Source organism: Phoxinus phoxinus, assembly GCF_949152265.1.
Source record: "Phoxinus phoxinus genome assembly, chromosome: 13".
Classification (NCBI taxonomy): domain Eukaryota; kingdom Metazoa; phylum Chordata; class Actinopteri; order Cypriniformes; family Leuciscidae; genus Phoxinus; species Phoxinus phoxinus.
The window spans coordinates 18,265,837-18,293,832 of record NC_136888.1 but is presented as its reverse complement, the minus strand read 5'-3'; the positions used below and the strand labels follow the sequence as shown (position 1 = coordinate 18,293,832).

The following is a 27,996-nucleotide window of genomic DNA, read 5'->3' as shown; positions in this document are numbered from 1 at the left end:
ATGCCATGAAGAGGTGAGAAATTACTTTTCTCCATTGCCATTCGAAAGTAAACATATAGGCCTGTTTTCACAGACAAGGTTTAGATTAAGCCAGGATTAGGCCCTAGTTCAATTAGGGCATCTACAGTAAGTAGCTGTTATAAATGTGCCACAAAAAAGCATTAGGCTACTGGTTTGCATCTTGAGACAAAACAATCATGGCACTAAAGTTTCAAGTTGCTTTCAGTTAAAACAGCTCAAACATGCATTTTAGTCTGGGACTAGGCTTAAGCATTGTCTGTGAAACTAGGGGACTGCCAATTATTCAAAAATAAAGCTAAATGACAAATATTTCATTATTTTTAGTACATTTTCACCAGTAACCATTTTTAAATGTCTTTGTTAGGGTACTTTACTAATAATCTTACATCAACATTTCTGAAATATAGCATATGTGTGATAAATTAATGTAATCTATTGACAGCATAGGAAAGTGTTGTAATAATATTAGTTACCATGTATATTATCAGTGACTTTAATGATTTATGATTAATTTTACCATCACCGGTTCTTCTGACAAATTATTGCTTTTTAGAGAAAAACTATTAAAAATCACTATTTATTGCAATTTAATCAGAAGATCAAAGTTGAATCAAGTAGGAATGAATCTATTCTTGCCCTGATCTTTGTACAGTCACAATAACAGATTACAACATTAAACTTACATTACAGTGACACCAGATGTCATTCACCCAGTACAATGTCCAGGATGGCTTTTGTGCTCTGTTTCCACAATCCTTTATTGTCTTGTTTTATATTGAACAGAGGTGACGTTCTGACTTTTCAGGCACCAATTGGCCCTCTCACATTTTCCTTAGAGCTAAACTCTTAAAGATTAAAGCTATAACAGCCAAAACATTGACAGCACTGTTTTATTATTAGTTGTTGTTTTTAGTGTATATTAATACTTAATGCTGCCTTTTCTATTATGTATGCTTTAATTTTGTTGAATAACCTTCCAGATCCATATAACGGATACATCACATAAATCATCTATTAATTTCTCAGTGGTCATACTGACTAAATAAATTGTTCATTTCTCAGTGGTCATTGTGACCAAATACTCTCGGAGTATCAAAGTGCAATAATCAAAGTGTCCAGCACCAATAACCAAAGCAAAAGAATAATAAAGTCAGTGGTATCACTATATAGAAGACGTTTGCTTTAATTTAAATTCTGGCCAAAGGTGATACCAGCCACCCAGAAGAGGCCTAGAGTTTAATTTGTGTCATTTTTATCTATTACAATAATCCATGTCTGTTCATTCCCTCTTCATATGGGCTACGTCCAGAGAAAGGCAGGGTCCTTCAGCACCTGCGCCAGGCGCTGGTTAAAAGGCCTGTAGAAGTTCTGCAGGATTTCCTTGGTAATGGGCAGCATTGGGCCTAGATTTCGATTGGCTGGTCGTCTGGTGTTTGAGGCGGGACTTTTTGTTATGTCTGCTTCCTTCTGCAGAGTAAGAGGACCTGAAGGGTCGATGAAGCACAAACACACGTTCAGTGAAATAATAGATACTTGCACTTATTTGCACATAATGACAAATTTATGAAGACTTCAGAGGTTAAACAAACAGACCAACAATATCATACATTATGTATGTAGAAGCACGAAAACTACGAAACTCACCCAACTGAAGAAATTCAAAGACTCTCCGCATAGTGATTTTCCGGTTGGCAGCATGATCCTCCAGTCGTAGGATGAGAATTTGCTCTCTACTGAAAACACTCAGCCAGTCCAGCAGGTACATGACATACAGTCCCACCTGAAGCCTCACCTACAAATACAGAGGAGAAATACAGTGCCACACTCTTTGGAATTCATGACAGACACGATTAAACAGACCAATTGTGCTAGTCATTGACAAGTAGCTCAAAGAGATTCAGAAATAGACAGTAAAAGGCACAGTTTCCAACGTAGACCCCTAACAATGCATAGTGTCAGTAGTGGTAGTAATGCACACACAAAATATACACATTTGCAGTAGAAAAATATTTTTTCAGAGATGTATTAAGGCACTGGTTCTCAATAGTGTCCCCCTATTTCTGCTGTAAATATAACACTGCTTATTTTCAAACCTTTTATTACTGGAAATTGAGACTGTTTTTGTTCACTTTTGACTGTTTTGTTATGTTCTTCAAAATAACAATATATATAATATATAATTAGGAGAGTTTGTTGAAGTGAATGCATTAGTTTCTTGTGTTCACCAACAGAGGGACCCAAAGGTTCAGTATAACAAAACATGAGACAATCCTTAATTTATTTTAGTTTTATAACAGAATTTTATGTATTGCTATATATCATATGGTGATTACTATATCTTTTCACTTCTGATATGTACTTAATATATTCTATTATAATATAAGGAGTAGACAACATTCTCTTTTGATTAATTAATGAGTAGGAATTCCAAGTTGAGACAAATTACAACTAATCTTTTTATTTAATTCCTTGATGTGTTGATTTCAGAAAACATTATACCAATAAATATTGGCATCTATATATTGTTGTTTGCCTCCATTTTGAAGAGTGTGGAGATCAGGGAACTCTGGGAAATTATATAAATGGTTTACTATGGTGCAGAAAATGACAATTCATTTAGTTATAATGAAATAATCATTCAAATGATACCTCAGTTCAGATTCAGTTCGGAATATAATAGACGTTCTTAATTCGATTCTGAATGGTGCACAACCCTCTATTTGTATTATATTACATCCAATTTACCAGACTAAGCAGCAATGATGCAGCAATCCAGAGTTTTGCTGGTTCATCAACCAGCATCACAGCCATAAATCAAACATTCATGACTTTTCATTCAGAAAAACAATGTACTTTTCAAAGCACATTTAGATTTCTCTATAACTGATTTCATTTCACCTTCCAACAGCTTTCTCCAGAGGTGAAGATCATCTACTGGCTGCACAACTTTGGGGAAGAGCCAGAACAGCTCATCCCATATCTTATCTACATGGCTGCACCTGGTGGCTGAACCAATTACATCATATCACACTGAACAAAATCTGACTCTGACTCACACCAGCCGCCTTTGAGCCCCATCCCTAATGAGAATTACCAACTGTGATGCTTTGGTGAGACACATCCATCTATCGTTCAGAAGATAAAATTTTAATGAGCTGAAGGAATTGTTTTAGGAACTTGACAGCCCCTGTTCCCAATTCACTTTCAATGCATCGTTACTACATCTCTTTTAAATCACACAGGTTTGGAACGACATGAGGTTGAGTAAATGATGGAATTTTCATTTTTAGGTACCATCCCTTTTAGATAGCAATATCATATTAAATATTTACATGTGAGGTAATGATCATGATTCATATTGCACTCACAGGCATCAGGTTGTTGATAGTGGTGTTGTAAATGCAGGAACGGATGGACCTCTCAGCCAAGCAGCCCTCAAACAGTTGCAGCGATTCTGATACTCGCTCATGAAAATCCTCCACAGATTTATTAGCCATGCCAAAGTATAGATAGTCTGAGTAAAGCCTGCTCACTCACACAAATACACACAGTGCACAGACAAACACAATAAAAGGTAAGAGGGCAATCTAAAGAGCATTTCTCACACAGTAGTCTAATACTAATAAATATACTGTAAATATTAGAAAATTGGATTAGCACCTCTCTACTGGGTCTCTGAGCATCACAATGAATCTGGCATCTGGTTGGACAGCATGAATGAAGTCTTGCACCAGAAAAGGTGGCTCCACCTCCGTTCCATTGTCATAAAAATAAACCCAAGCATTATTGTCCCACATTGTGGATGCGCTCGCTTCACCTGTCAATCAAAAAAAATGTGTATGAGATTATTAGTAAAAGTTTACAATCCTGCTTGATCCCAACCAACTTGATATATCATTTGAAGACAGGGATAATGTGATGAATGATAATAGTGTTTGTTTTTGACTGGGCTGTTTTTTTGCTGATTTAATTTCTCAGGCCTCTAATTTAATATTTAATACCTCTGGTATGAGTCATAACAAGAGGAAAGACCTTGACTATAACATCTGGCACCTCTAATGAGAAAGTCTGGGTTTATAGACGATGTGAATTTAATTGGAGAACTTTCAGCAGCCTCAAAAACTATACAATACCTAAAACTGGGGTTTGTGAATTGATGGAAAGATAGTAATTCATTAAATTATAAAAATGTAAAATTAAAATAAATCATCTTAAAATAGAAACAAATCAAAATAAAGCACTTTCTAAAAAAAATTATATTTATTTGTTTACTGTTTACTGCATGTCATGTGACTATTAAAGCTGCCGTCGGCAAGATTTTTTTGATCATATTGACTGAAACCGAAGTTATGCTCCGACAGAACAACATAAATCAGCCAGTTTTAGAAAAAAACCCGCGCTTCTACCTCCACCTGGAGCCTGTTATTTGTTTTGCAAAAATCCATCGCTCCCGGTTCTTCTGGTCCAGTCAGCACAGGGGGGTGTGAGATATGACTGTCAATCACAGTTCGTGCACACGCCACAGATCCCCCCTCCCCCCTCGCGCACGTTACAATATCACATGCACACGCCTGAAGTTCGCAGGTGTGTTGGATTGTGCGAAGCGTGATGGCGGAGAGAAAATCTACTAACAAGCTTCCAATTCCTCGGTCAACAACCAGAGCTAGAAGGTCCAAAACAACCAAGGAAAAGAAAATATGGTAAGTACTCCATGGTGTTGATCGATGCTGAAGAGACGGGCGCGCGTTCACAGAAAATCTGGTGCACACGCACTGACGAGCACACACTCGATGGGAGGGTGATCGGTGGTAGTGGGGGAGGGGCATGTGAGTTGTAAACATTCAAAACTTTGGCTAAGTCCGCTCAATTTGCCAGACCTGCCAACTGCAGCTTTAACCGCCATCAGAGAACCATGAACATGCCATTGTGTTGTTAAATATTTGAAAAATTAACTTAAATTTACTTTACTTCAAGTAAATATGACTTCAGGTCAGAGAGGTTCGGCTTACAAATAGTTTGGGAATCCCTGCCTTAAAGAAAGGGCCTACATAAGTAACTAAACCTAAAACACGATTGAAACGCAAAGATGATTACCGATTATGATGTTGACTTTTTTGTGGCTTTTGGAGGAGTTGCTCATCGAGTGATCTTGAATCTGATTGGCTGCTTGGTCAAAAAGATCCAGGTAGTCGTTCAGTGGATAGGGGTTCTGAAAAGCATTACCTGACCTGATGATACCTTAAACCAGGGGAAAACAAAGAACAATTATTTCAAAGCTTGCAAACAGAATTACATGGCATCTGTTCTGTAGCTGTAAAATTTGTGTCATAAAATAAATGTGATAGAACCCAATGATCTCTCTAACATTAAGCAGATGCTTTGCATTGTGAGAAAATGGAAGTGATGGGACATGGGAGGGATGAACTTTTTTCTGGACTCAAAGACCAACCAGTAGCCTGGTTGACAGACCCTTCTCAGTTGTAACTGAGAGTGTGTCTGGGGAAGTCTCATTCACAACCCATTTCCAAAGGAGCGTCACCCAACGGACGTCGCTCAAATGCCTCTGGGGGCAATTGGATAGACCTAAAACCAATCAGAGCGATCGATCGTCATCATGTAAAGCCCGCCTCAACATTTGTGATTGGTGCCTCGATTTGGAAAAATTGGAAATGGGCTTGAATGGACTCTTGGCCAGACGGACTTGCAGAGCAAATCTCAAATTTGCCAGAAGTTCATCAGGGTTTTCCCAGGCTAACCAACCAGCATCATGAATTCACATTTTAAACCGATGGTTGAATTATCGTTTTTTGTGAAACTCACCAAACCTCTTTCGTGTCCACCAGTGTGGTTCCTTCATCGTGGTGAAATGGACCTCTGGATGTAGCCGTAAGCGGTCGTAGAGATCTGTGGTGCCACACTTGGGCTGGCCGATGATGTAAAAGAAGGGCAGGCAGCGCAGGCGGTAATGTCTACCTGCCTGCTGATGCAGGTGAGCTGGAAACGCTCTGCCTAGGTGGTCATATATTGCTTGGAAGCGTTTTGAGTAAAGGGCATACAAGTTTTTCCCATATGGATCGGCTGTGATATTCCCGAAGAATTCTTCATACCAGCAGGGGTTCTTGAGATTGGGAAGAAATATTCGAGGAATTGCAGTGAATATCTGTGGACGAGAAAGACCAGAAGGCTGATTACTATGATAGTAAACTAAGATTTGACAGAGTGTAGCTTGCACATGTTTATCTATGAAGGTGTCTATTTGCTTTATACAACACTGTTCAAAAGTTTGGGGTCAGTAAGATTTTATTGATCTTTATTAAGATTTAATTAAGAAATGAATACATTTATTCTGTACGGAGATATTAAATTGATCATAAGTGACAGTAAAAACATTTATCAGGTTATAAAAGATTTATATTTCAAATAAATGCTGTTTGAACTTTCCAGTTCAACTCATGAATTAGACATATCCTTTGACTTTTAAAACTCTATGTAAATTAAGTTTGCCACCCATTTTTATAAAAATGATACGGCATTATCATGAGCTACAGTATTAAATTGTTTTTGGTTTAGCATGATATTATTTACAGTGCTGGTCAGAATTATTTGCCCCCTTGGTAAATATGATCATAGTAAAAATAGGCTGTAAAAAATAAATCTGCATTGTAAATCCTTTTGATATTTTATTTTAAAATGAGCAAAAATCTAACCTTTCATTGAAGTAAAATAATTGAAAGTGAGCGGAAAAATCACATTATGAAATAAATGTTTTTCTCCAAAACACGTTGGGAACAATTATTTGCCCCCTTTTATTAAATACTTTTTGCAACCTTCTTTTTCCAAGATAACAGCTCTGAGTCTTCTCCTATAATGCCTGATGAGTTTGGAGAACACCCGACAAGAGATCGAGGCCATTCCTCCATACAGAATCTCTCCAGATCCTTCAGATTCCCAGATCCATGTTGGCGCTTCTTCTCTTCAGTTCAGCCCACTCATTTTCTATAGGGTTCAGGCCAGAGACTGGAATGGCCATTGCAGATCTTGGTTTTGTGCTCAGTGACCCATTTTTGTTTTGATTTTGATGTTTGTTTTTGGATCACTGTCCTGTTGGAGGATCCAAACATGGCCCGTTATAAGATTTCAAGCAGAGGCTGTCAGGTTTAGATTTTTTTTTATCTGTTGGTATTTGATCGAATCCATGATGCCATCATTGCCATGTATCTGAACAAGATGTCCAGGACCTCTGGCAGAAAATTAGGCCCACAGCATTAAAGATACAGCAGAGTATTTCATTTTACACATGGGGTACTTTTTTCTATCCTTGTATGGATACCCATATTAAGTGTTTGCTGCCAAAAAGCTATTTTTTGTTTTGTTTCATTTGACCATATACCCGTCCCGTTTGAAGTTCCAGTAGTGTCAGTTAATTTTGTTTCATCTGTCCATAGAACGTTTGAAAAGTAACTGACACTACTGGAACTTCAAACAGGACGGGTATATGGTCAGATGAAAGAAAACAAAAAATAGCTTTTTGGCAGCAAACACTTAATATGGGTATCCATACAAGGATAGAAAAAAGTACCCCATGTGTAAAATGAAATACTCTGCTGTATCTTTAATGCTGTGAGCCTAATTTTCTTCCAGAGGTCCTGGACATCTTGTTCAGATACATGGCATCATGGATTCGATCAAATACCAACAGATAGAAAATCTAAACCTGACAGCCTATGCTAGAAATCTTATAACGGGCCATGTTTGGATCTTCCAACAGGACAGTGATCCAAAAACAAACATCAAAATCAAAACAAAAATGGGTCACTGAGTACAAAACCAAGCATCTGCAATGGCCATTCCAGATCCCGGCTTGAACCCTATAGAAAATGAGAGGATCTGGAGAGATTCTGTATGGAGGAATGGTCTCTGATCTCTTGTCAGGTGTTCTCCAAACTCATCAGGCATTATAGGAGAAAACTCAGAGCTGTTATCTTGGCAAAAGGAGGTTGCATGTACTTCGAGATAATAATCTAAATCTTAAAATTCATTAAAGCAACAATGTGTTTTTTTTTTCATTGTTTTTTTTTGTTGTTGTATGAATTATGTTTTATTTGTTAAAAAAAAAATCAAGTACATTTTTCAATTATATATATATACTGTAACTCAAATGCACATACGTTTGCCTCTTTCGCTCTCACTTCTCCCAGGTCAGGCACACTTCTACGACTGAAATCCACTTTGGCTACAATCCTCCTCACCACTTCTCTCACAACTGTGTTGTCAGTAGTAAAAGACGGATTAAGGGGTTGCTGTGCCAGATGAGACACTACGGTAAACTGATATGGTGACGGCGTTAAAAAGAGCCCTTTCTGGTCCCTCGTCAAGATGTAAGACGCCATGATTAGAACGGTGACTGTAAGTCCAAAAAGGAAGCTTAAGATTTTGATTTTCCGTACAGACCAGAGTGTCCATGGGCCCCATGCTTTATGTTGTGCTCTGTTGTTCTCTATGAAAGTCCATACTCTCATCGACCTGTTGCTGGGCTTGTTTTTGCAGTACTCCAGTTTTTCATCAAAGGCGTTTAGAAGGCCATGTTTGTGGTCCATTTTTGGATTTCGTTAGTTGTGTTCACTTTGCATTTAAAGTGAATCCCATCGATGTGAGTTATTGTACGAGGTCTGCTCCATCATACCACTCCGTGCACCATAACCCAAAAGAGCAGTGTTTTGCCAATGAAATCAACATCTTTCATGGAGCAGATGCTATATGGCTTCAGGTCATTGTTTATAATGGGATGTTTGTGGGCAGGAAGACAGACAGACAGTGGAATGAGCAGGGCTTCCCGCACGCGTGGCGAGGGGCAAGACGATTGGAGCACTCCTTCAATTTAGCTGCCACAAATGACACAGCGGCAGCGGGGTTGACAGCGCACCAGCACAAACACAGTGCAGATTTGGTTGTCAAGGTCACAAACGCCCCAACAGAAGCTCAGATAACAGAAAGGTCTATTCCTGCAAGACAAAAAAGAGCAATAAACCGTAAATACACAAAGACGGTTCATTGATTTGAGTCTAGGAAGCAGTGGATGTTGGTAATACTCTGTTTCTGTCTCTCACACATGCCAGTAACTCTGTGATGGGGTTTGGATAAGCATCAGAGAAAGGATGGTAGGAACATCATACAGGCCACAGACTGTGTGGCATATGGTGTGTGTGGGTATGCATGTACGTACGGCTGCACGGTGTATGTGTGTTTTTGGAGAGTTTAGGGCGTAATCCATTTAGACATGATAGCCTCAGGACAGGCCTAATTAAGAACACAGCAGACCAGCTGCAAACTAATAGATACATTTATTTGACAACCTCCACTATTTCTCTTTCTCGGTCCTGCTCTCTGTGTCTCTCTTACTTACGGTTTCTTCCATTCCTGGAAATGATACAAAGATACAACAAATGTGTTGTGAAATTGAAGCAGAAATTCAGAGAAAAGAGATGGAAATGCGCGTGAGGGGGTCTGACCTGCTCTATTTGTCTGAACACACCAAAGGAAGTTGAAAACAAAAGGTTTGGTGTCTTAGAAGTATCATATATATATATATATATATATATTTATGCAGAAGTTGTATAGAGAGATGTGTGTATATATGTATATATATATATATATATATATATATATATATATATATATATATATATGCAGAAGTTGTATAGAGAGAAGTATTTATCCATACAAGTATACACCATTTACACTACTGTTTAAAAATTTGGTGTCGGTAAGATTTTGTATTGTTTTTAAGAAGTCTCTTATGCTCTCGCTGCATTTATTTGATCAAAAAATGGTGTAAAAACAGTAATATTGTAAATGATAGTAAAGTTTAAAACAACTGTTTTCTATCCAGATTTGAAAATGTAATTTATTCAATGGCGAAGCTAAATTATCAATCTAATATGCTGATTTGGCGTGCTGCTGAATATTTTTGTGGAAACTGATACTTTTTTCCCAAATCATTTTTTGATGGTAAGAGTTCAAAAGAAGCGGATTTATTTGAAACATACATTTTCTTTACTGCCACTTTTGATCCACCCTTGCTGAATAAAGTATGCATTTCTTTCTTTCAAAAAAATCTTTCTGATCCCAGAATTTTTAACAGTAGTGTATAACTTAAGAGGGTTTATCAAACCATATAACCACAAAATCTTTGTGATGGTAAATAGACAGAAATCACATTCACCTGAGGAAGTAACTGTAGTGATTAGGCGGAGGAGGAAGTAGCGGCTCTAAATGCAGTGGTAACTTTATTACAAAAAACAAAAGACCACAGTAAACACCAGACAAAGAACAACTGAAACTGAGGACTATATATACTGAATAAACCAACTATCTAAATCAGGAACAGGTGTGTGAAATCAATGAATAACCACGACAACCAACAAAAACATATTTAGTATCCAAGACAACCAAGGAAAGACAGGAAATAATGAGAAACAAACTAAAAGTCCATGAAAATAAAACAACAACTAAACAGCAAGACGCTTCATAACCATGAAATGAATTATTGGATAAAACATTGAAAAAATTGCTATATGTATCACTTCATTATAATGTAGGTCTACATATCACCAATATTTCACAATAATTTATCTAAAAAATAATAAAAAATCGATATCATGCTATATTAATTAATGGGAACTATATATATCCGGACCACACACGTATGTCTTTTAGTCCCGTATAGTCCGTATAGTCATCCCTGATTGGTCTTAACCCCAGTGACGGGTAGGTTTAGGGGCGGGGTTAATGGTAGGCCATCGTGTGGTCCGGATAACCATATAGTACCAATTAATGTTATTTTGGGCGATTTCATTATAATAAAAATTTTTTTAAAAAAGTGTATCCAGTGGACTTAGTTTTGGGTTTTCTTTGCTAAAACGAATTCATTCTTGATAAATGTCTGCAAGTGAATGTTTAGGACCAGCCAGCTCTAATTATGTATCTTCCTTGTAAGTATGTGTTTGTATTAAACTCAAGGACACTTCCTTTCAATCTCTTCCTACAAATGTTGGAAGAGGCTGATGGGGGAAAAGCACAAAACTGAACAGCAAAGCATTTCTCCGTAATGTAGACCTAATGGCTTGTTTATTGCTGAATATGCGGGGTTGGAAATTCTAGAGCAGGGCTTTAAAAAAAAAAAAAAAAAAAAAGGTTTTCCTTGTTTTGGTTTCTTCCTTTTATTTTGGCAAATTAAAGGGCCTCCAGGATCCTCTGGTGGAGGGTTTGCCTTCATCATTTCATCAGACAGTTCAGGGCTGTTATTTACCGCCTAATTGTGGTTAAATTTACCTTGGGGAGATCATTAACAGAAATGTGACTCTACCGAAGCCCACACAGACCACAGTAATCCATGCTGAACTAATAAATATATGTGGGTCTCATAAATTATAGATAATTTCCTATTTGTGCACGAAATGGTTTGTATAACGCTTAGAGAGAGAGAGAGAGAGAGAGAGAGAGAGAGAGAGAGAGAGAGGGTGATAGACAGAGAAATGGGGAGAGATTAATGAAAGAAAAAGAGAGGGAAGGTAGTCAAAGGAGGACATGTGTGTTCCCATGGAGATGAAGGCAGGTGTCATTGATCAGTGTTGCTATGGAAAAATAGACACTGGGAGTGTTTGTATGTGTACGCTGACCTTAAATGACATCCTAGTGACAGATTGTGCGTCTGAGTCACGTTGATTGAAAATAAGTGAGGTCTCGCAATCCGTCCCGAAAATAAGAGTTTGAGGTAAAGCGTAGCAACGAGGACCTCCATCGCTGTCAACGTGTGTGTTTATTTTAAGCACAAGCGTTACATTTCTGATGACTTTAGCATGGGGTTGGGCTGACGTGTGCTGCCACTTTAAATATATTTCAGAATAACAAACCCAGCTCTAAGTGTGGGGAGGTGAGGCATCTGCGAGCATGTTTTCATTATGGATCTGACTAAAGTAGAGGAGGAGTCCGGGACAGAGAGAGGATGCGTTAGTGTTGAAATGAGCACTCGCTGCGGGAACGCCACAGCAGTCCACAGCTCAATGATTCATTACTGAGAAGCTCCATCATTATACCTGTCAATCAAAACCATAAGTGTGGAGCTCTACAAAGTGCGTGTCTATTGATGCTTTTGATGTTGTTTATGCAAAGCTGACACAATTCAAGGGTCCTTACAGGTTAAAGGGATAGTTCACCCAAAAAGTACAATTTTGTTATCATTTACAAAGTTATGCATTTTAGTGTGTATTTTGTGCACAACTAAGTGTAATTTAAAAATAAACAAAATCACAGGTGAATGATAAAAATGATGAACAATGAATGTAAGAACGACATTGCGACAAACGATGGTCATTCATTAATTTGTTTACACAAAACACCGTTATCCTGTCAATTATATGCGTTTTAACTCCAAGTACTTTTTTTATTTGCCACAACCAAGAGTTATTACTTCAAGCCTATTACTTTAAGCCCCCCCACCCACATCTTCCATTGGTCAGAAAAACAAATTGTCCTGCCCCAAACTCACACCACTGATTGAGCCATTGGCTGCATCCGAAATCGCATACTTCCCTACAAGTATCCAAAAAACAGTATGTGACAAAAGAAGTATGTCTGAATTCACAGTACTCATAAAACATAAGGCAAAAAAGTACCCTGATGACCTACTTCCGCCGATATTCTGAAGTGCGCATATGATGGATACTTTACTATCCCATGAGGCCACAGGAGAAGATTCATGAATGGCCTTGAAGCGACATAGCGGACGCTGATATAGGTCACATGATAATGACAAAATGGCTGTAGCACATCCGAATTAAATTCATACAACACACATTCATATATAGAACGTACTTTTTTAGCGGTCGTGAATTACTTATTTAAAGGGGGGGTACAATGGTGTTTCATGTATTCAGAGTTGTTTACAGTGTTAAAGAGATGGATTCTCATGCTAATAATGGCCAAAGTTTGAAAAGTTATTTTGAACGAATAACAGAGAATTTCTGTGCTGAAAATCATACTTCCGGGTTGCAACACGTTTCGGCTGGGTTTTTTCTATCGTAGATCTAATGACGTAGACCAGAGTGGAACTCCTTATATGAGCATTGCTCTCGGAAAAGCGCGTTCACGCACACGTCGACCAGAGAAGAGAAAGACCGCGCTCATCGACGCGCTACTACCGGAAATCATCATCAGTAGCGCTAAATAGGAATGGTTGATGTCAAGAATGTCTCCAAAAAAGTGTGTTTTGGGATGTGAGGGAACGTTTACCTTGTTCAGCTTCCCAAAGAACCCAATGTTACTGGAACAGTGGATGCAGTTTGTATTTCCGGGACAGCAAAGGAGTGTGGCAAGTGCGGTTTTGTGTTCTGGTAATTTCAGTGACGAATGTTTTATTAACAAGGCCCAGGTCGTCGCTGGATTTGCAAACCGGTTGCAATTAAAACCTGGCGCGGCCCCAGTGATAAAACACCCCATTCATGCAAGTACAACGGTATCAGATTTATTTCTTGTGCTGGAAATCCCCGCTTGACTCTATAGCTCCGCCCACGCCCAGAATCAAGGACCTCGGCTTTTTCCGGATAGAATCGGAAAGCTGTATTTTTATTTTATAAATATGATGAAACTAAAGACTTTTTGGAGATATGAAGAACGCACTATTACTCTATAGGTACTCAAGATTAACATGAGATTGACTGAAACTAAGTATTTCACCCCTCCCCCCCCCCTTTAAAATAAGTACCTACTCAAGAGTGTATGCGATATTCGGACACAGCCTTTGTTGCTATGTTGGTAATTGCACTCTTGAATGAGCATTTGGAGTCAGGATGCTGTGATGTTCCTTTATCAGTGCAGCAGGACATTTTTCAAATACATCTCTCTGAGCCTCCTCCCTCACCCATTTCCAGAGTCATAAAAAGAGGGCAGCAGAGCTGTCAAGACCACTGCCTCAGAGCACAGAGGCTACTCTGTCCGTGCCAGCCAGTGCCATGACTAATTGATCAGAGTACGCTGGATCCGGGTGGATGGAAGGGGATGCCAAGGATCGGGGGGGGGGGAGTCGTAGCTTAAGTTGTAGCCTACAATACACCATGAGGGAGGGAGGGTAGGAATATCGTGAGGAGAAGCACAGCAGTAGAAGGGGCAGAATATGTGTCACAAGTTATAGTGTGGTCTGTGGATGCTTTTGCATATACAGTGGCCATCAAATACATATTTTGGAAAATCAAGCAACACTAAAAAAAGAATAAATGTCATTGCAATAGATAGCAAAAATATGAAAGCAAGTGACATTTTCATCAAACACAGTTTGTAAAACATTTTACAAAAGGTTTTGACAAATCAATAACACAACACTGATAAAAAAATAATAAAAAAAGATTATGTGGTGAAGTAAATACTATAGAAAAAAACAAATGTATTTCATTTTTAGATTGAATAAGTTATAGTTCAGGCAAGAATTAAATATTAGTACTCAATTTAAGCTTGTAGAAATTAAAGCTTGAACTTAAAGTAATATTCTACTTGTTATGTTTACAATTATTATTTGAGTGAATATCAAAGTTATACAAATAAGTAAAACCTACTCAACTTTCTGATACTGGTGTTCCCATCATGCACTGGGACATGAATAATTCTATCTATCTATCTATCTATCTATCTATCTATCTATCTATCTATCTATCTATCTATCTATCTATCTATCTATCTATCTATCTATCTATCTATCTCTCTATCTATCTATCTATCTATCTATCTAGATTATATATGTGAATGGGTCTGTGTGAAATTACAATCCTCTCCAGCTCAAAGAAGACACAGAAAGCAAAACGCTCGCTATCATCTCTTCCTGAGTTAATCTATATTCTCCTCTAATACACACACACTCAAACACAAACACGCATACAGACTAACAAGTACACATTCCATTTGTGCAGTGTCAATAGAGGGAAAACATGCAGGGATAACATCTATTCCACAGTCAGTACAAGTGAGAGGAAATGAATGAATGCGGCAGCCAATAGAGACGGATAATGAAGCTCAGTGGAGCCGAGTATGAAATGGCATCAGTCAGTCACTTATATTAGTAAACTGATTACATCAAACTGAGTAATATTCAATGGATGCACTTAGTTATATATTCATTGAAGTCACCTATTCAAAGCATTGTGACAGTGTCAAATTTCTCTGTTAATACACTTACTCATTTTCTTTTTCCCAACCTTTTTATAGACTCTCATAATGAAAGGGAAATCAGGCTTACCTGTTTGGTTAGCTGTACATGTTTACACACAATGATTGTTAATGTGTTAAAGCTGAGCTGAAATATCAACATATATCCAAAAATGCTCAACAAAAACATTTTGACAACTGCAGTAAAGCAACATTCAGAGGTCAAAATGTATTCTATTTTGCTTCTTTTTTTAAAAAAAATAAATAATAATCAGCTTAACAATCTGACTGAAAAGGTGAATTGAAAAATAAAGAAAAAAATCTTATTCTGTTTGGCCTTTTTTTTTTTTTTTTTTTTTACCAATTTATTTCCAGGTTAAAGTAAAAAAAAAAAAAATCAAAGCTTTTCAATGTGGTCTCATGCATGAAATTTGTTTCCCAACTGACAATGACAGTGTTGATTAAATGGCCTGCAAATGAAATTGAAAAGAAAGACACAAGACATTATAAATGAAGGCTTTGAGTACAAGGATGTGACATCTGACAAACACAACCCAGAAAAAGCTGAGAGAGTGACAGTTCAATTAATAGTCACACTGTGGAAAAACCTCAGATGTTTTAGTTCCCTTGTCAACACTATAGCAGCATTTAAAAATGTCTCTATTTGAAGATATATATCTAAGTCTAAATGTGAATGCAGGCGGTTTGTTATGGTGATAACAAAGTATGTGTAAATAGGTTAAAATAGGTTAAAACTCAAATTACAACATAACAAAAATACTTTCCATGTGGTTTCCCTATAACAAAATTGTAATGTTTGATTGTAATCATAATGCAAAACCTGATACTTATCTAAAAAAATATCTAAACCTTGACAGTAGTCTAAATATATAGCTAAATGCAAAACCTAATAAAATTAATTATGTCTAAAAAAAACAACTAGGGAATCCAAAAAGCTTTCTATATTTAATATAGAGAGCTATTACAGATGGTTACACCACATTACACAAGTAAAAAAAAAAATGCAAGGCCTCCATATGGCACTATTCTCACTTTTTAAAAACAATTATTTTAAAGGCATTCACTATTTTAATCTGAAAGATTGCATTAATTGAGACCTAATAAAAAAAAATTATAATAGAGAACAAGTAATAAAAAAAAGTTCATAAAAATGTTCTAAATATTGTATATATCATAAAATCCCCTCACAATTCTAAATGATAATCAAAAAATATTACTGAAAATATAATACACCATAATTACCTTAAAAAAAGTTTAATTTCAAGGCTGACCCAAAAATGATGAGGCTCAGAGGGTTCAACTAGTCTAAAAGAATACATGTTATGTAAGCAAAATAGCCAAAAATCTCATAACATTTTTATATATATTAGTTTGTTTAAATTTGGCCCGTGACATCAATTCTCACATCGATTCTCAGCCTGTGCCTGACAACTTATTCTTAATATCCCCCAAAAATGTCTGTGCGCCATTTGTGCGACTGAATGTTTTTGCCTGTCTTGCCATAACGGGACAGTTTACCCAAAATTATGTTGTTCCAAACCAGAAAAGAAAAAGAAAAGAAATTATTTTCAAAAATGTCTCAAAATGGTTCTGTGCGCACCGTGCCACTGCATTTTCTTTCTTTTTTTACAGATAAAGTGTGCTGTATATAATGCACTATTCAGTGATGATTTTGTGTACATTTGTATCACATTAATCCATTCAGCAGCGCTGGGTAGTACATCTTTGTGTTCTCAGTTCTCAATGTCTCCGTTTTATCATAGTGACGGCAGCTGGTGCATAACCTGAATCAGATTAATACTTGTCATTCAGTCATGTTAATTTGCAGACAGTTTCCATAATTATTTTCAGACTTGACAAATTACTTTGCAGGTGCAATGTAATTGTTTGCATTGACACTGCTGTTGATTGTGCACTTTTATAGACGCGCAAATTACATATTGAATCAAGGAAAATCAACACTATTGACAAGATATCCTGATTTGTATCAGTGATTTTTGTGAGCTATTAAGTTTGCATGTTTTTTATTTATGCAAACCTTTACTAAATCAGGGCCTAAATTATTATTTTTGTCACTATAAACCATGTGACACTAAATTATAGCACTGTGCACTTGGTATTTATCATTGCAGTAGGTCAGTAAAGGTCAGAACTTTTCTCGTTAAAATGCTACTTGTCTTTTTTCCTAAGCTGATAAATTCAAGGGGCATAAATAATACAGAAGTTATTATTAGCAACATCTTGTATAAATTGGGACCCATCTGGCAGACAGATGTGCTTATGGGTGATGTTATATGAACTCCTGCAAAAGCAGGCCTTTCTCAGTGCCCCTTTATTCGCTCTCTGATACTCCAGCATGCATATATGTGATGGCAGGCTCATGTTCAGTTGAGCAGGTTTGTTCTGCAGTTTGAAGAAGATGTTTGCTTCTCAGTGCTTGAAACATGGGGCTTGTGGTTGGCTGTTGATTTCAGGCTGTCAGTGCATTGATGGAGAGCTTTATTGTCTTATTCGGTGCAGCGTGTGTAGCACCAAAGCAAGGAAGCTGGGGAGAACTGTTTATGTAATCCACGCTGAAAAGAGCAGCAGCGCAGAAGAAAAGAAGTGTAATTAAACAACAGAGATGAGAGAAAGAGAAGTTCCCTCAGGTGCTTCACTCAGCATGCAGCCTATGTGAATAAACACTTCTTAGATATAAAAGACAGAAAGAAAGACAGAAAGAAAGAAAGAAAGAAAGAAAGAAAGAAAGAAAGAAAGAAAGAAAGAAAGAAAGAAAGAAAGAAAGAAAGAAAGAAAGAAAGAAAGAAAGAAAGAAAGAAAGAAAGAAAGGGATTGAACCATCTTTATCAAGATGATTGCACCCTTACATCAGTATCTTTCACAGATTTTAAAATGAATTAAATTCAGATTTAATTTCTCAGATTTGTGACTTTATTTATCAGAATTGCAAGTTTATATCTCAAAATGCAGACTTTATAAATCACAATTGTGAGTTTATAACCATTATTCTGAGAAAAAGTTAGAGAGGTCGCAAAAAATCTGAATTGTTCTATAAAAGTCACAATTACCTTTTTAATTTTTTATTCAGTGGCAGAAACAAGATTCCATACAAATATAATAACAATTAAAAACAATATATATATATATATATATATGAATTAAATAACTAATATAATTCGTTTTATTTTTTATCAAAAAGACAAAAGAAAACTTCAGAATTATCAGAATCAATTTATGCAGATATTCGTGGTGATACTAATGTACCTACTCTATACACATTTTGTTAACATCTACTACTTCCCCATGACCATGCTTTCAACTGTTACGTGTTTCCTGACAATGCTATTGTGTGCTTGACGGGCAGCTCAGGACACCTCTATCCAGACCTTTAATGTCCCAGATACCCACACAGTACAACAATAGATCCAAGTTCCTCTTGCCATTTAATCAATAGCCTGTTCTTTGTTACCATCCACAAGGAAAATTCACAAGGATAATATGTAGCAAATGTCAGCAGTGCAGTTGTGAATAAAAATGCAAAGTCACGCATATTCTGTCAGATAACAGCCACTTGAATTTATCTCATAAATAAATGATGTATTAGACTGGATTTTTAATTAGATCTGCTGCCTGGGACTTGCGATATAAAGAGTTGAGAAACAAATTGAATATAGAAGGATGGGATATTCAGTATAGAGCATCCGTTGTGCGAATGAACAGACGTGAGCTACAAATAACTCCAAGAATCCTTTCTTCATTTGCTTTTTTCTCTCTCTCTCTCTCTCATATTCTTTTATGTTTCTCCACCCCCGAATGTAGGTTATGGAAGGCAGCTTTCATTTTCCTTAACACAACGTTTTCCCTATCACAATATATTCTTGTTTTCTTCCTTCCTGTATGTGTTTCCATTGATCTTTTTGTATTTTTATAGTTTAGTAAAAATTACTAGTAAACGCCAGGGTTTTTCATTTACCTTTTGTTGCCAAAGAATTCTAAATGTAATGTGTTCTGTGCAAGAGATTCCTTTACTAAAATATAAAGGCAGTATAAAGTATTTTCATGTGCAGTATAGAGTCAACAACATGTTGTTATTTAAATATCTTTAAAAAAATCCTAAATTAAATAATTTATTTATTTTCATGTCAAAATATGATTAAAATATTATCTGGAAGTTATTTTTATTTTATTTTTTTAAATAGTTATATTTGTACCCGAGTAATGCTGCGCTGGCCTTGTATAATCATTTTTTCCACAAACTATTTGCAATTCAATCATGATTTCTCATTTATACATTCATTTTTTACTTTTTCAAACTTTTTTCTATCTATTTATCTTATGTATCTTCACTGACATTTTTAATGAAAAAGAGTTTTTCAGCAGCCACCTGTGTTCTCCTGGCCCCAATTTGAAAACCCCTCCTTTAAATTATCATATAGTGTAAATAAAGTGTATGATTAAAAATGTCAAAATAAACCTGTATGTACTGTATCTATTACTTCTAACGCCATCTGCTTTCCCATCACTCCATACATGCATGACAGAAATGTGCTTGAATATAAAAGACATAAAAATGTCATTTGTGGCAATCACAAATTACGATTGTGGCAACAATTTTAGAAAACAAACTCGACAGACAGCACACTTTGTTCTCCCCTTTCTCAGTAGACCATGCTATTCTGAACCCAAACAATGCAGCCTCTTTTGACCAGAGAATGCCATCGGCCTCGTCCTATCTTTGGATAGTGGCTGGCTAATGTTCCATGCATCATTAAAGAGGGCAGCAGACCAATGCTCCTGGCACAGATGACCAGAAGAGAGAGGGGGAGAAGTGAACTCATTCAGCCCAGCATTCAGAGGCCGTCCTCCCTCCATTGATACTGGTGCACAATATTTATGTTTCTGCTCCAAATAGACATGAAAGCAGAACTGAGGACTGAGACCCAGGGGGCCTGACGCCTCAAGTAAAATCATATTAGGACTTAATCTGATCTAATTCTGTGCCTGTTGATAATACCTATTCACTAGTGCAGGTGCTATAAATACACTGTATTGGGGGAAGGGGGCACTGGGAAGGCCAATGTCTCGCTGTTTGTGGTTTGCATAGTTTCGTGTAGCCAGATCTCTGATTGAAAAGATTTCTGGTCCTTATTACAGCTTGTGAAGAACGGTCTGAGAATGTCTGACCGACTTTGCTTGCTTTACTATAACAAAAAAAAGACTCTCTTTTTTAAATAAGGGCAACACAGTTCCTTGATTATTGCGCAGGAATGAGAGTATAGTTCCTAGTCATATTGGCCTATAAATCGCAACTTTTCATTTTTTGATAGTCTTAGTCGAAGTAACTACAGAAGAGTCAAGTTTTATATAGGAAAAATATAGAAATTCTTTGAGAATTTTTTTTGAGAGAGATGCTAACGGTCTAATCAGATTCAATGATCTATAGTAAGCTATGCTAAAAGTGCTACCGCCAGACCCGGAGATTGGCTGAATGGATTGGAAAACGGTAAAACTCAACTGTTTAACTATAGGGGAGTTGGAAAATTAGACTATTTCCCAAAAAAGTGGATTGTTCTTTTAAGATACATTTTTAAGATTTGATACTAACCTGATAAACTTTGGCAAATCCTCAAAAAGCACTTACTGAATCTGGTAACTTGCAAACATGACTGTTTGCAGGTGGACCGAGTAAAAAAAAAAAAACAGTGTGCCCTAAACTGCACAAGGCCAGCCAATCAAATAATAGCTTGCCAGATTGTGAAAGAACTTTCCAGGTTTGTGTCCAATATGCATCAGACGGTCAGTGAGTGGACTGTGGGCGGTCCGTGGGTGTGCCGTCTGTGGCTGAGACTATGTTAGGGATGATAAGAGCATAGAAATGCACAGAAAAACTGCAAAACAAGTTCCAATTTTTATTTTATTTTTTGGAATGAAATGATGAGCATTTAAACCACAGAGCCAAATACTGGGTATGCATAAATGAAATACGTATACTATACTGAAGCTATAGAGTAATGCAGCCAGGAAGTAGCCTACATTACATCAGCTCACTAAAGTTATTTTTTTACATTTTGTATGTACTTATATAAGCTTATAAAAAAAATTAGGAATAGATTGTGCGTAAGAGTAAATGTATGTATTAATATTTTCAAAAAGTAAAGCAACGTAACCCTCGAGGCGCCCTGCATGATGAATCATTCTGGTGGAATGGGCCATCATCCTGAAAATTACTTCCCCTCATGCTTCTTTTCATCTCTCTGGTGAGAATCCATGCTATCTCTTGAAGCAGTCCTTGCAAACCACTGTCTTTGATTTAATTAGTTTAAGCCCCAAATTAAGCAATTAGGCAATAAACAGGAAACAAGTATTGCATGGGTTGAGTAGCACGTCCATTACAGTAAATGTCACAAGGTCACTTAAGAGTTACCAGAAATATTTTATGACTGAACTCAGCAGACCATTAACACAAGCTCACTATAGCTCACTGAAGCAGGCAGACAGATCTCCCTATTTGGCAGTTTCAGACAGGCTTACACCATTATGACTGGCTAACACAACACAAGAAATTAATACCACTCAGGCCGACACCATTAAGACTAGCAAAAGCACTCATGCAAGTTAATGCTGCATATAAATGACTCCACAATGGCACTCATGGTCCTCTGTACTTGTAGGAATGTTAGCATGTCTGAAATACACTATATGGCTTGAGGCGACATCAGTTTATATTACCACGGATGGCCAAATATTTTGCTGACTAGGTTATCAATTAACAATTGGTGAAGTGTGAAGTGAAATATTTTAGTCAAACATCTTCATTGTTGCCGTGGGGTTCACTTCAACTGCAGTGTGAGTCCTGCAAAGCAAAGAGGGCCAGCACAACAAAGAATGATTCCAGTTTAAGAAATCAAGTTCACAATTTGTCATATGGATGAAGTGCATCTCAATGACATAGATTAACTTTATTAAATTTATAGAAATGTATTATTTTATCTTAATATATTTACTTTTTTATGTATACATGTACATTTAATATGCATTTAACATTAACATTTAATATATATATATATATATATATATATTATATATATATATATACTACTGAAAAATTAGGGGTTGGTAATGGTATAAAATGTTTTTGAAAGACATTATGCTCACGAATGCTGAATTTACCATATTTACAAAGTAACCATGACAACTAATGGTGGCAGGAACATAGGAACAAAAAAAACAAAAAACTAAATGCCCTTAAAGGGTTAGTTCGCCCATTTAAGACATGAAGTTGTATGCAATCCTTACCAGCACTATAGTGCATACACACTGACCCACTCTGTGGTCACCTCCCTGGTCAGAGTTCTGGCCACTGGAAGTTTTTCAAGAAAGTAGTCCTGGTGAGTTTCCGGGGCCACAAAACTGTGCGTATTTGCGTTTCAAAGCTTGATTAATTTACATCACAAAAAACACGCCAGACAAAATTCATCTCAGACTTTTAATCGGCACTATTTTCTTTCCATTTCTATCAATCCGCGCTGCTGTCAACGACCACAGTGCGCACGTTCCGATCAGCTGTTGATAGCGCGACTCGCTGACAACATTTGTAATGTTTACATTACAATCAAAAAACACAAATTAGATTATACAGTAGGCCTAGACTATAGGCTATTTACTTGTGATTTAGCCGCAATCATGTAAAAACGTTATAAGCCAGCAAACGCGGTAGGCTACTTTATTATTATAAAGTAATCTAACATGACTTGACATAAACTTATTATTATCCTATTACCATCATCAGTAGACTATGCATGCAGTATGCAGTAGCCTAATATTTGCATGAAATCGTGAAACATTACCTGGTCAATACCATGCCCGACGCTTCTATCCTACCGAACAGGTACCCGGTGTACAGGGTGAGTATTTACAACAGTGCAAGTATTACACAGCGACTCTAGGGGTCACTGTTTGACAAAAACACAATTTCTACATAGTGTAACCAGAGAATGTCTAATAAGGGGAGAAGGTTCACTCTCACTACCCTTCAGGCTTCTGAACTGGTTGCAGTTCCACTCTGATTCCATATGAGGGCGCTCACAGGACGAGTGCAGAATGAATGGTGGTCTATGGAGCTAAACCCCTCAAAATCCACTTTTCTCAAGATATAATTTTTTGTCTAGTAATTTGAATGTTGTATTCGAAAGGAGATGCAAAGAAATGACACATTGCTGGGTGTTAGATTTTTTAGAGTCACTTATTTGCTTTAAAAAGTCTTTCAAAATGTCAATGACGTCATACACATCGTACGACCAGAGATACTGCTTTACGGCAATCCTTCAGTCACTTTCGCACTTTTGGTGTTTTCGCGCTCTGCACTTTCTTTTCTCTCGAGGCATCGCCAGCACAGCTGACACAGGTAAACACACGTGCTAGAAGAGTTTTTGCTAGAAGACATTCTGTTCCCGCTTCGGATGCCACGATGCCACCAAGCGGTATCTCTGGTCGTAACCAGTCATTCACTGACCAATCAGCGTTCATTAGCAGAATGCTAGCATGGGCAACAACAACTCAACCTGTAAGAAATCGAAAGGACATAAGTACTCGTTCATTCAATTTTCGACCTATAACCCATGTTGAACTTGCCAAACCTACAATCAAATCTGAGATTTCTCAACGGCAATCGGGTGAAAGACACAAATTTAGCAGCCCCATAGACTCCCATTCATTTTGCACTCGGGCGATCGCCCCCAGTGGAACTCTGGTGGAACTACAACCAAAAATTCGGTACAATAGGACTTAATAGGGAGTGAACAGGCTCTCCGTAGATGGGCTCTGGTGTAACTTTAATAGTGAGAATTGGACCCTAAACTAAAGTGCTACATAATATGTATGTATTCTAATTGATAAAGGGTTTGACTTTGAACTGTTTGGACTTTTGACTCGAAGCCTTACTCATTAGATATCCAGCCCTTGTGACTATGAGCTCAGTTCTCCTCACAGTACTGGATTTAATCTACTTTCAAAGTTTTTAAAAGATCATTCTTTCTCGTGTAGGCGCCACAATAATAAAAATTCAAAGATGTGTAATATCTGATTTGCTGGGGTATGAAATTGCAAAAAGAGAGAATGGAGAGCCTTTATAGAACATAAATCGTGCCAGTGAACAGATGACATGAGCCATAAATAACTGTATGGTTTCTCATTGTTTTTTTCCCCAACTTTCATCCCCTTTTATTTCCCCCCACAGGTTATGGGGGACAGCTTTCATTTCCCAAAAAAAATTAAAAAGGGGTTTGCCAGGGGCTGGGCACAAACAATCCACGCACACACATAGGTAGGAGGAGGAAGGAGGTATTCACAGAAATACACACACACAAACACACGCACAAACACAGCTCCATGTCAGAAGCCAAAGGGCATCTGTCTGCCTGTCTGGCCAAGTTTTGTGGCTCTCAGAAGAAAGGGGAAGAGAAATGTTAATAAAGGCCTTGAGCCCAATAGTGTGAGGTCTGAGAGACCCTGAGACCACTACTGAGTTTCATCTCACTGCTGAAAGCAATAGAAACAGTATAAGCACCTTTTATACAAAAATGTTATTTTTTGCTATTAGGGCATTCCTGGAGAAGTTGCATAGATTTATGTAATGTTATGATGATGTAAATGATTTTAAAAAGTCAAGTTATCCATTTTTGTCTCATCACAGGCCAATTGCTCAATGACCATGACTTATAAAATTTGACATGTAATAAGAAAATACATTGGGAGTCTTTTGATATGACAGTTAAAATATAAAATAATGCAAAGTGAACAAATGTAAGACAGTTAGAAACACTATTGACTTATTTAAACAGAATTGTTCCTGTTTAAAAAGGAAAAAACAAAGTAGCAAATTTGGTTGTAAGAGTAAAAAAGAAAAGCTAATGGTTATTTCTTGACACAAGAACAGTATTATGAGGTAAAATATTATTGATTTCACAAACCAAACCTTTCATACTATAATTTGTTTTTCCATGTGTGAAGCTGAAATGTGTGTGTGTCAGACAGAGTGTGTGTTTACTTTATGCATGTTTATTAGACATTTAGACTTTGCGTGCGTTTGTTTGTGAGTGTGTGTGTGTGTGTGTGTGTGTGTGTGTGTGTGTGTGTGTGTGTGTGTGTGTGTGTGTGTGTGTGTGTGTTGTGGTATCCCCCAAATGTTGCCTCAAGGATAGTAGTAATTGTTTACCTTGTGGGGACATTTTTGGTCCTCATGAGAAAAACAGCTTATAAAATGTAAAAATTCTGAAAGTTTTTTGTGATGACCAGGTTTCGTGGTAGGGTTATGGGATATAATATTCAGTTTGTACAGTATAAAAATGATTATGCGTATGGAAAGTCCCCATAAAACAACTGTGCGTCCGTGCGTGCGTGTAGGCAGACAGTGGGTCAGAACGATGAAGGGTTTGGTTGTTGGTATGGATAGCATGTTGACTCAGCAGCACAGTTATATATTCTGCAGCTGTTATGATCTGGTGAATGTCTTTCTAAGGAAGAGACTCTCCAGCCATTCAATACACACTCCTTTTGCCAACAATTACTAATACATCACAGCCTTAGACACTCCAGAGTGCAGTAGCCATGACAAACATGAAAGCTCTCCATGGCAATTTCCTAAAGGTGATAGAGCAACTCTTTAATTTCTTACAAAATGAAATATATATAATATATATATATAGCCTATATATATACCTTCACTTTAAATTGCTCTGAATTAACCAACTACTGTCTGATTTAACAGGTGTTTTAACATTAAGGTTTCAACATTGTAGATGTAACCTGTTGTCGTTGAATAATGTAAGACTAGATCCATCTGTTCTTTTTTTCTTTCTTATCTGTTTAATGGGGGAAATACCAACAACATGATACCCAAGTGAAACGTGTTCTTCTCTCAATCGCCACTGCTGTTCCAAGGACAACATTCCTACAGTCCCTTTCCCTCATTCTAAACCCTGTTCCTAAAATCACAGTCAGGGGTGGAGCTTATTGGATTGTGGCAAGTGGGATTGCTTGAGTTCTATAACTAGATAAAGCCTATCAATTGGAAAATGGCCTGAAATTGTTCATGACTGACTTATTTATTAAAATAAAATCATATAGGCCTATATTCATACATGTGTTGTCTGCTTGTACATTAAATGCTGTGTGATTAATTATAGAAGTGTTTATTGTGCTGTAGGTACCTAGAAATAGCTCAAGTGCGATGGTCTACCCTTCCAAAAAATTACCAAGGTAGCATGCCCCTAGCGTTCACAAAAATACTTGCTAACTTAGTATTAGCCACCATCACACACAAAAAAAAAAACATTAAATTAAATTATAGGGTTAATTGCTGGGCCATTTGATGTCACAAAATGTTTGCAGAGAATGTTTCATTCATTGATTTTATTAAGAATTTATTACGATTAAGATCAAAGATTAAAACCTGTGGAGGTGAGGAGAACTTTTATTTATTCATGTTTTTAAACAAAAATGAATCCTTTAGCTAAAAATGTGATTAAAAAAAAATATCTGGAGAAATGTTTAAAATTAATGTCGGTTATGGGAACCAGTTACATTTTGATATAAGATTTAGAAGCCTGTAATAAATTATGACGTCTGGCAATATACATTTGGTCTATTTTAAAATTCTTTGAAAATAATAAATCATATCTCATAATTGTTCAAGCTTTTTTTATCATGAAAATGATCATATAATGCAAAAGTGTTGTTGATTGATATTAGTTTGATTTAGATAGATAGATAGATAGATAGATAGATAGATAGATAGATCTCCCTTATTTCTGTGTCTGTCTCCAACCTCTCAACCTGAATTAGGGTGGTATGAACAATCAAACTTTAGTTATTAACTAAAGTTAATAGCTAAATATTTGGTGACATTGAAATTGTCTGATGCTAATCAACAAAGGGTGAAAATCGTACCAACCGACCCCTGAATTTATGGTTTTAGAGTAGCCTAACAATGGTATTTTAGCTTCAATTGTGGTTACCATGGTAAATGTTTGTAAGGATAATAATGCCGTTGAACTTGCTTGAGGTCGTAGCCTACACAGCGAATCTTCTGTCACAGCAACATCCGATCTCAATGAAACATTGTGCGTGTGAAAATCCTGATGACAGTCGCTATTTACGAAGCGTTTCTCAATGGACTTGTTTCAGAAATCATCTTTTTGACGCTATAACATCCAGTCAGTGTCAAACAGAGCATCGCTTTAAAGCGCCTCGCTCTCATTTAATGTTTGGGTAATCTATTAGCCTGATTCAAACGTGTAACACGTAAACCACAATCTTGTCAAAAATACCTTCATATTACTCGCGTAGAAAACTTACCTTGACAACTTGATCCAGCTTTAATATTCCATTGAACGCTTAAGATTTAATTTGAGTCCGCGATATAGAGAACTTTCTGAGCGACTGAGATGACGAAAGCCTTTCTGTCTCTGTTCAAGCACATGCATCTCTCTCTCTAGCACATGCATATCTCTCTCTCTCTCTCTCTCTCTCTCTCTCTCTCTCTCTCTCTCTCTCTCTCTCTCTCTCTGTCAGTAAAGAATAAAGATACGTTGGCATGCTGCTGATGTGCTGGTCCGACCAATCCCAACTATTTATGAAATCAATCTACTTGAGATTAATTAACAACAAAAGAGCAAAATATTTAATGGACTAAAACATGCGGGATAGGTAGGCTAACCTTTGTTATTCTGTGAAAATATGACATTCATAACTTTTATAACAATC

The 27,996-nt window shown here is 36.9% G+C and overlaps 1 protein-coding gene across 1 annotated transcript; it reads right to left on the bottom strand.

The window, feature by feature from the left end:
- Window positions 1–582: 582 nt before the first annotated feature.
- chst15 (carbohydrate (N-acetylgalactosamine 4-sulfate 6-O) sulfotransferase 15) lies at window positions 583–27,752 on the bottom strand. Its single transcript, XM_079633446.1, has 8 exons — window positions 27,589–27,752; window positions 8,190–9,023; window positions 5,842–6,181; window positions 5,116–5,259; window positions 3,682–3,838; window positions 3,390–3,546; window positions 1,666–1,813; window positions 583–1,505 (listed from the first exon to the last, which is right to left on the bottom strand). Exons 2-8 carry the CDS (start codon window positions 8,616–8,618, stop codon window positions 1,321–1,323), a joined length of 1,560 nt encoding a protein of 519 aa, XP_079489572.1. The 5' UTR covers window positions 8,619–9,023; window positions 27,589–27,752; the 3' UTR covers window positions 583–1,320.
- Window positions 27,753–27,996: the final 244 nt, after the last annotated feature.

Bases quoted from the DNA above. Each gene is read 5' to 3' on its own strand.
- chst15 (XM_079633446.1), bottom strand. From the start codon at position 8,618: ATGGACCACAAACATGGCCTTCTAAACGCCTTTGATGAAAAACTGGAG. The intron at 6,182-8,189 runs GTATGTGCATTT...TCTCGTCCACAG, and splicing joins TGAGAGCGAAAGAGGCAAAC to ATATTCACTGCAATTCCTCG. The intron at 1,506-1,665 runs GTGAGTTTCGTA...TCGACCCTTCAG, and splicing joins CTTTGAATTTCTTCAGTTGG to GTCCTCTTACTCTGCAGAAG.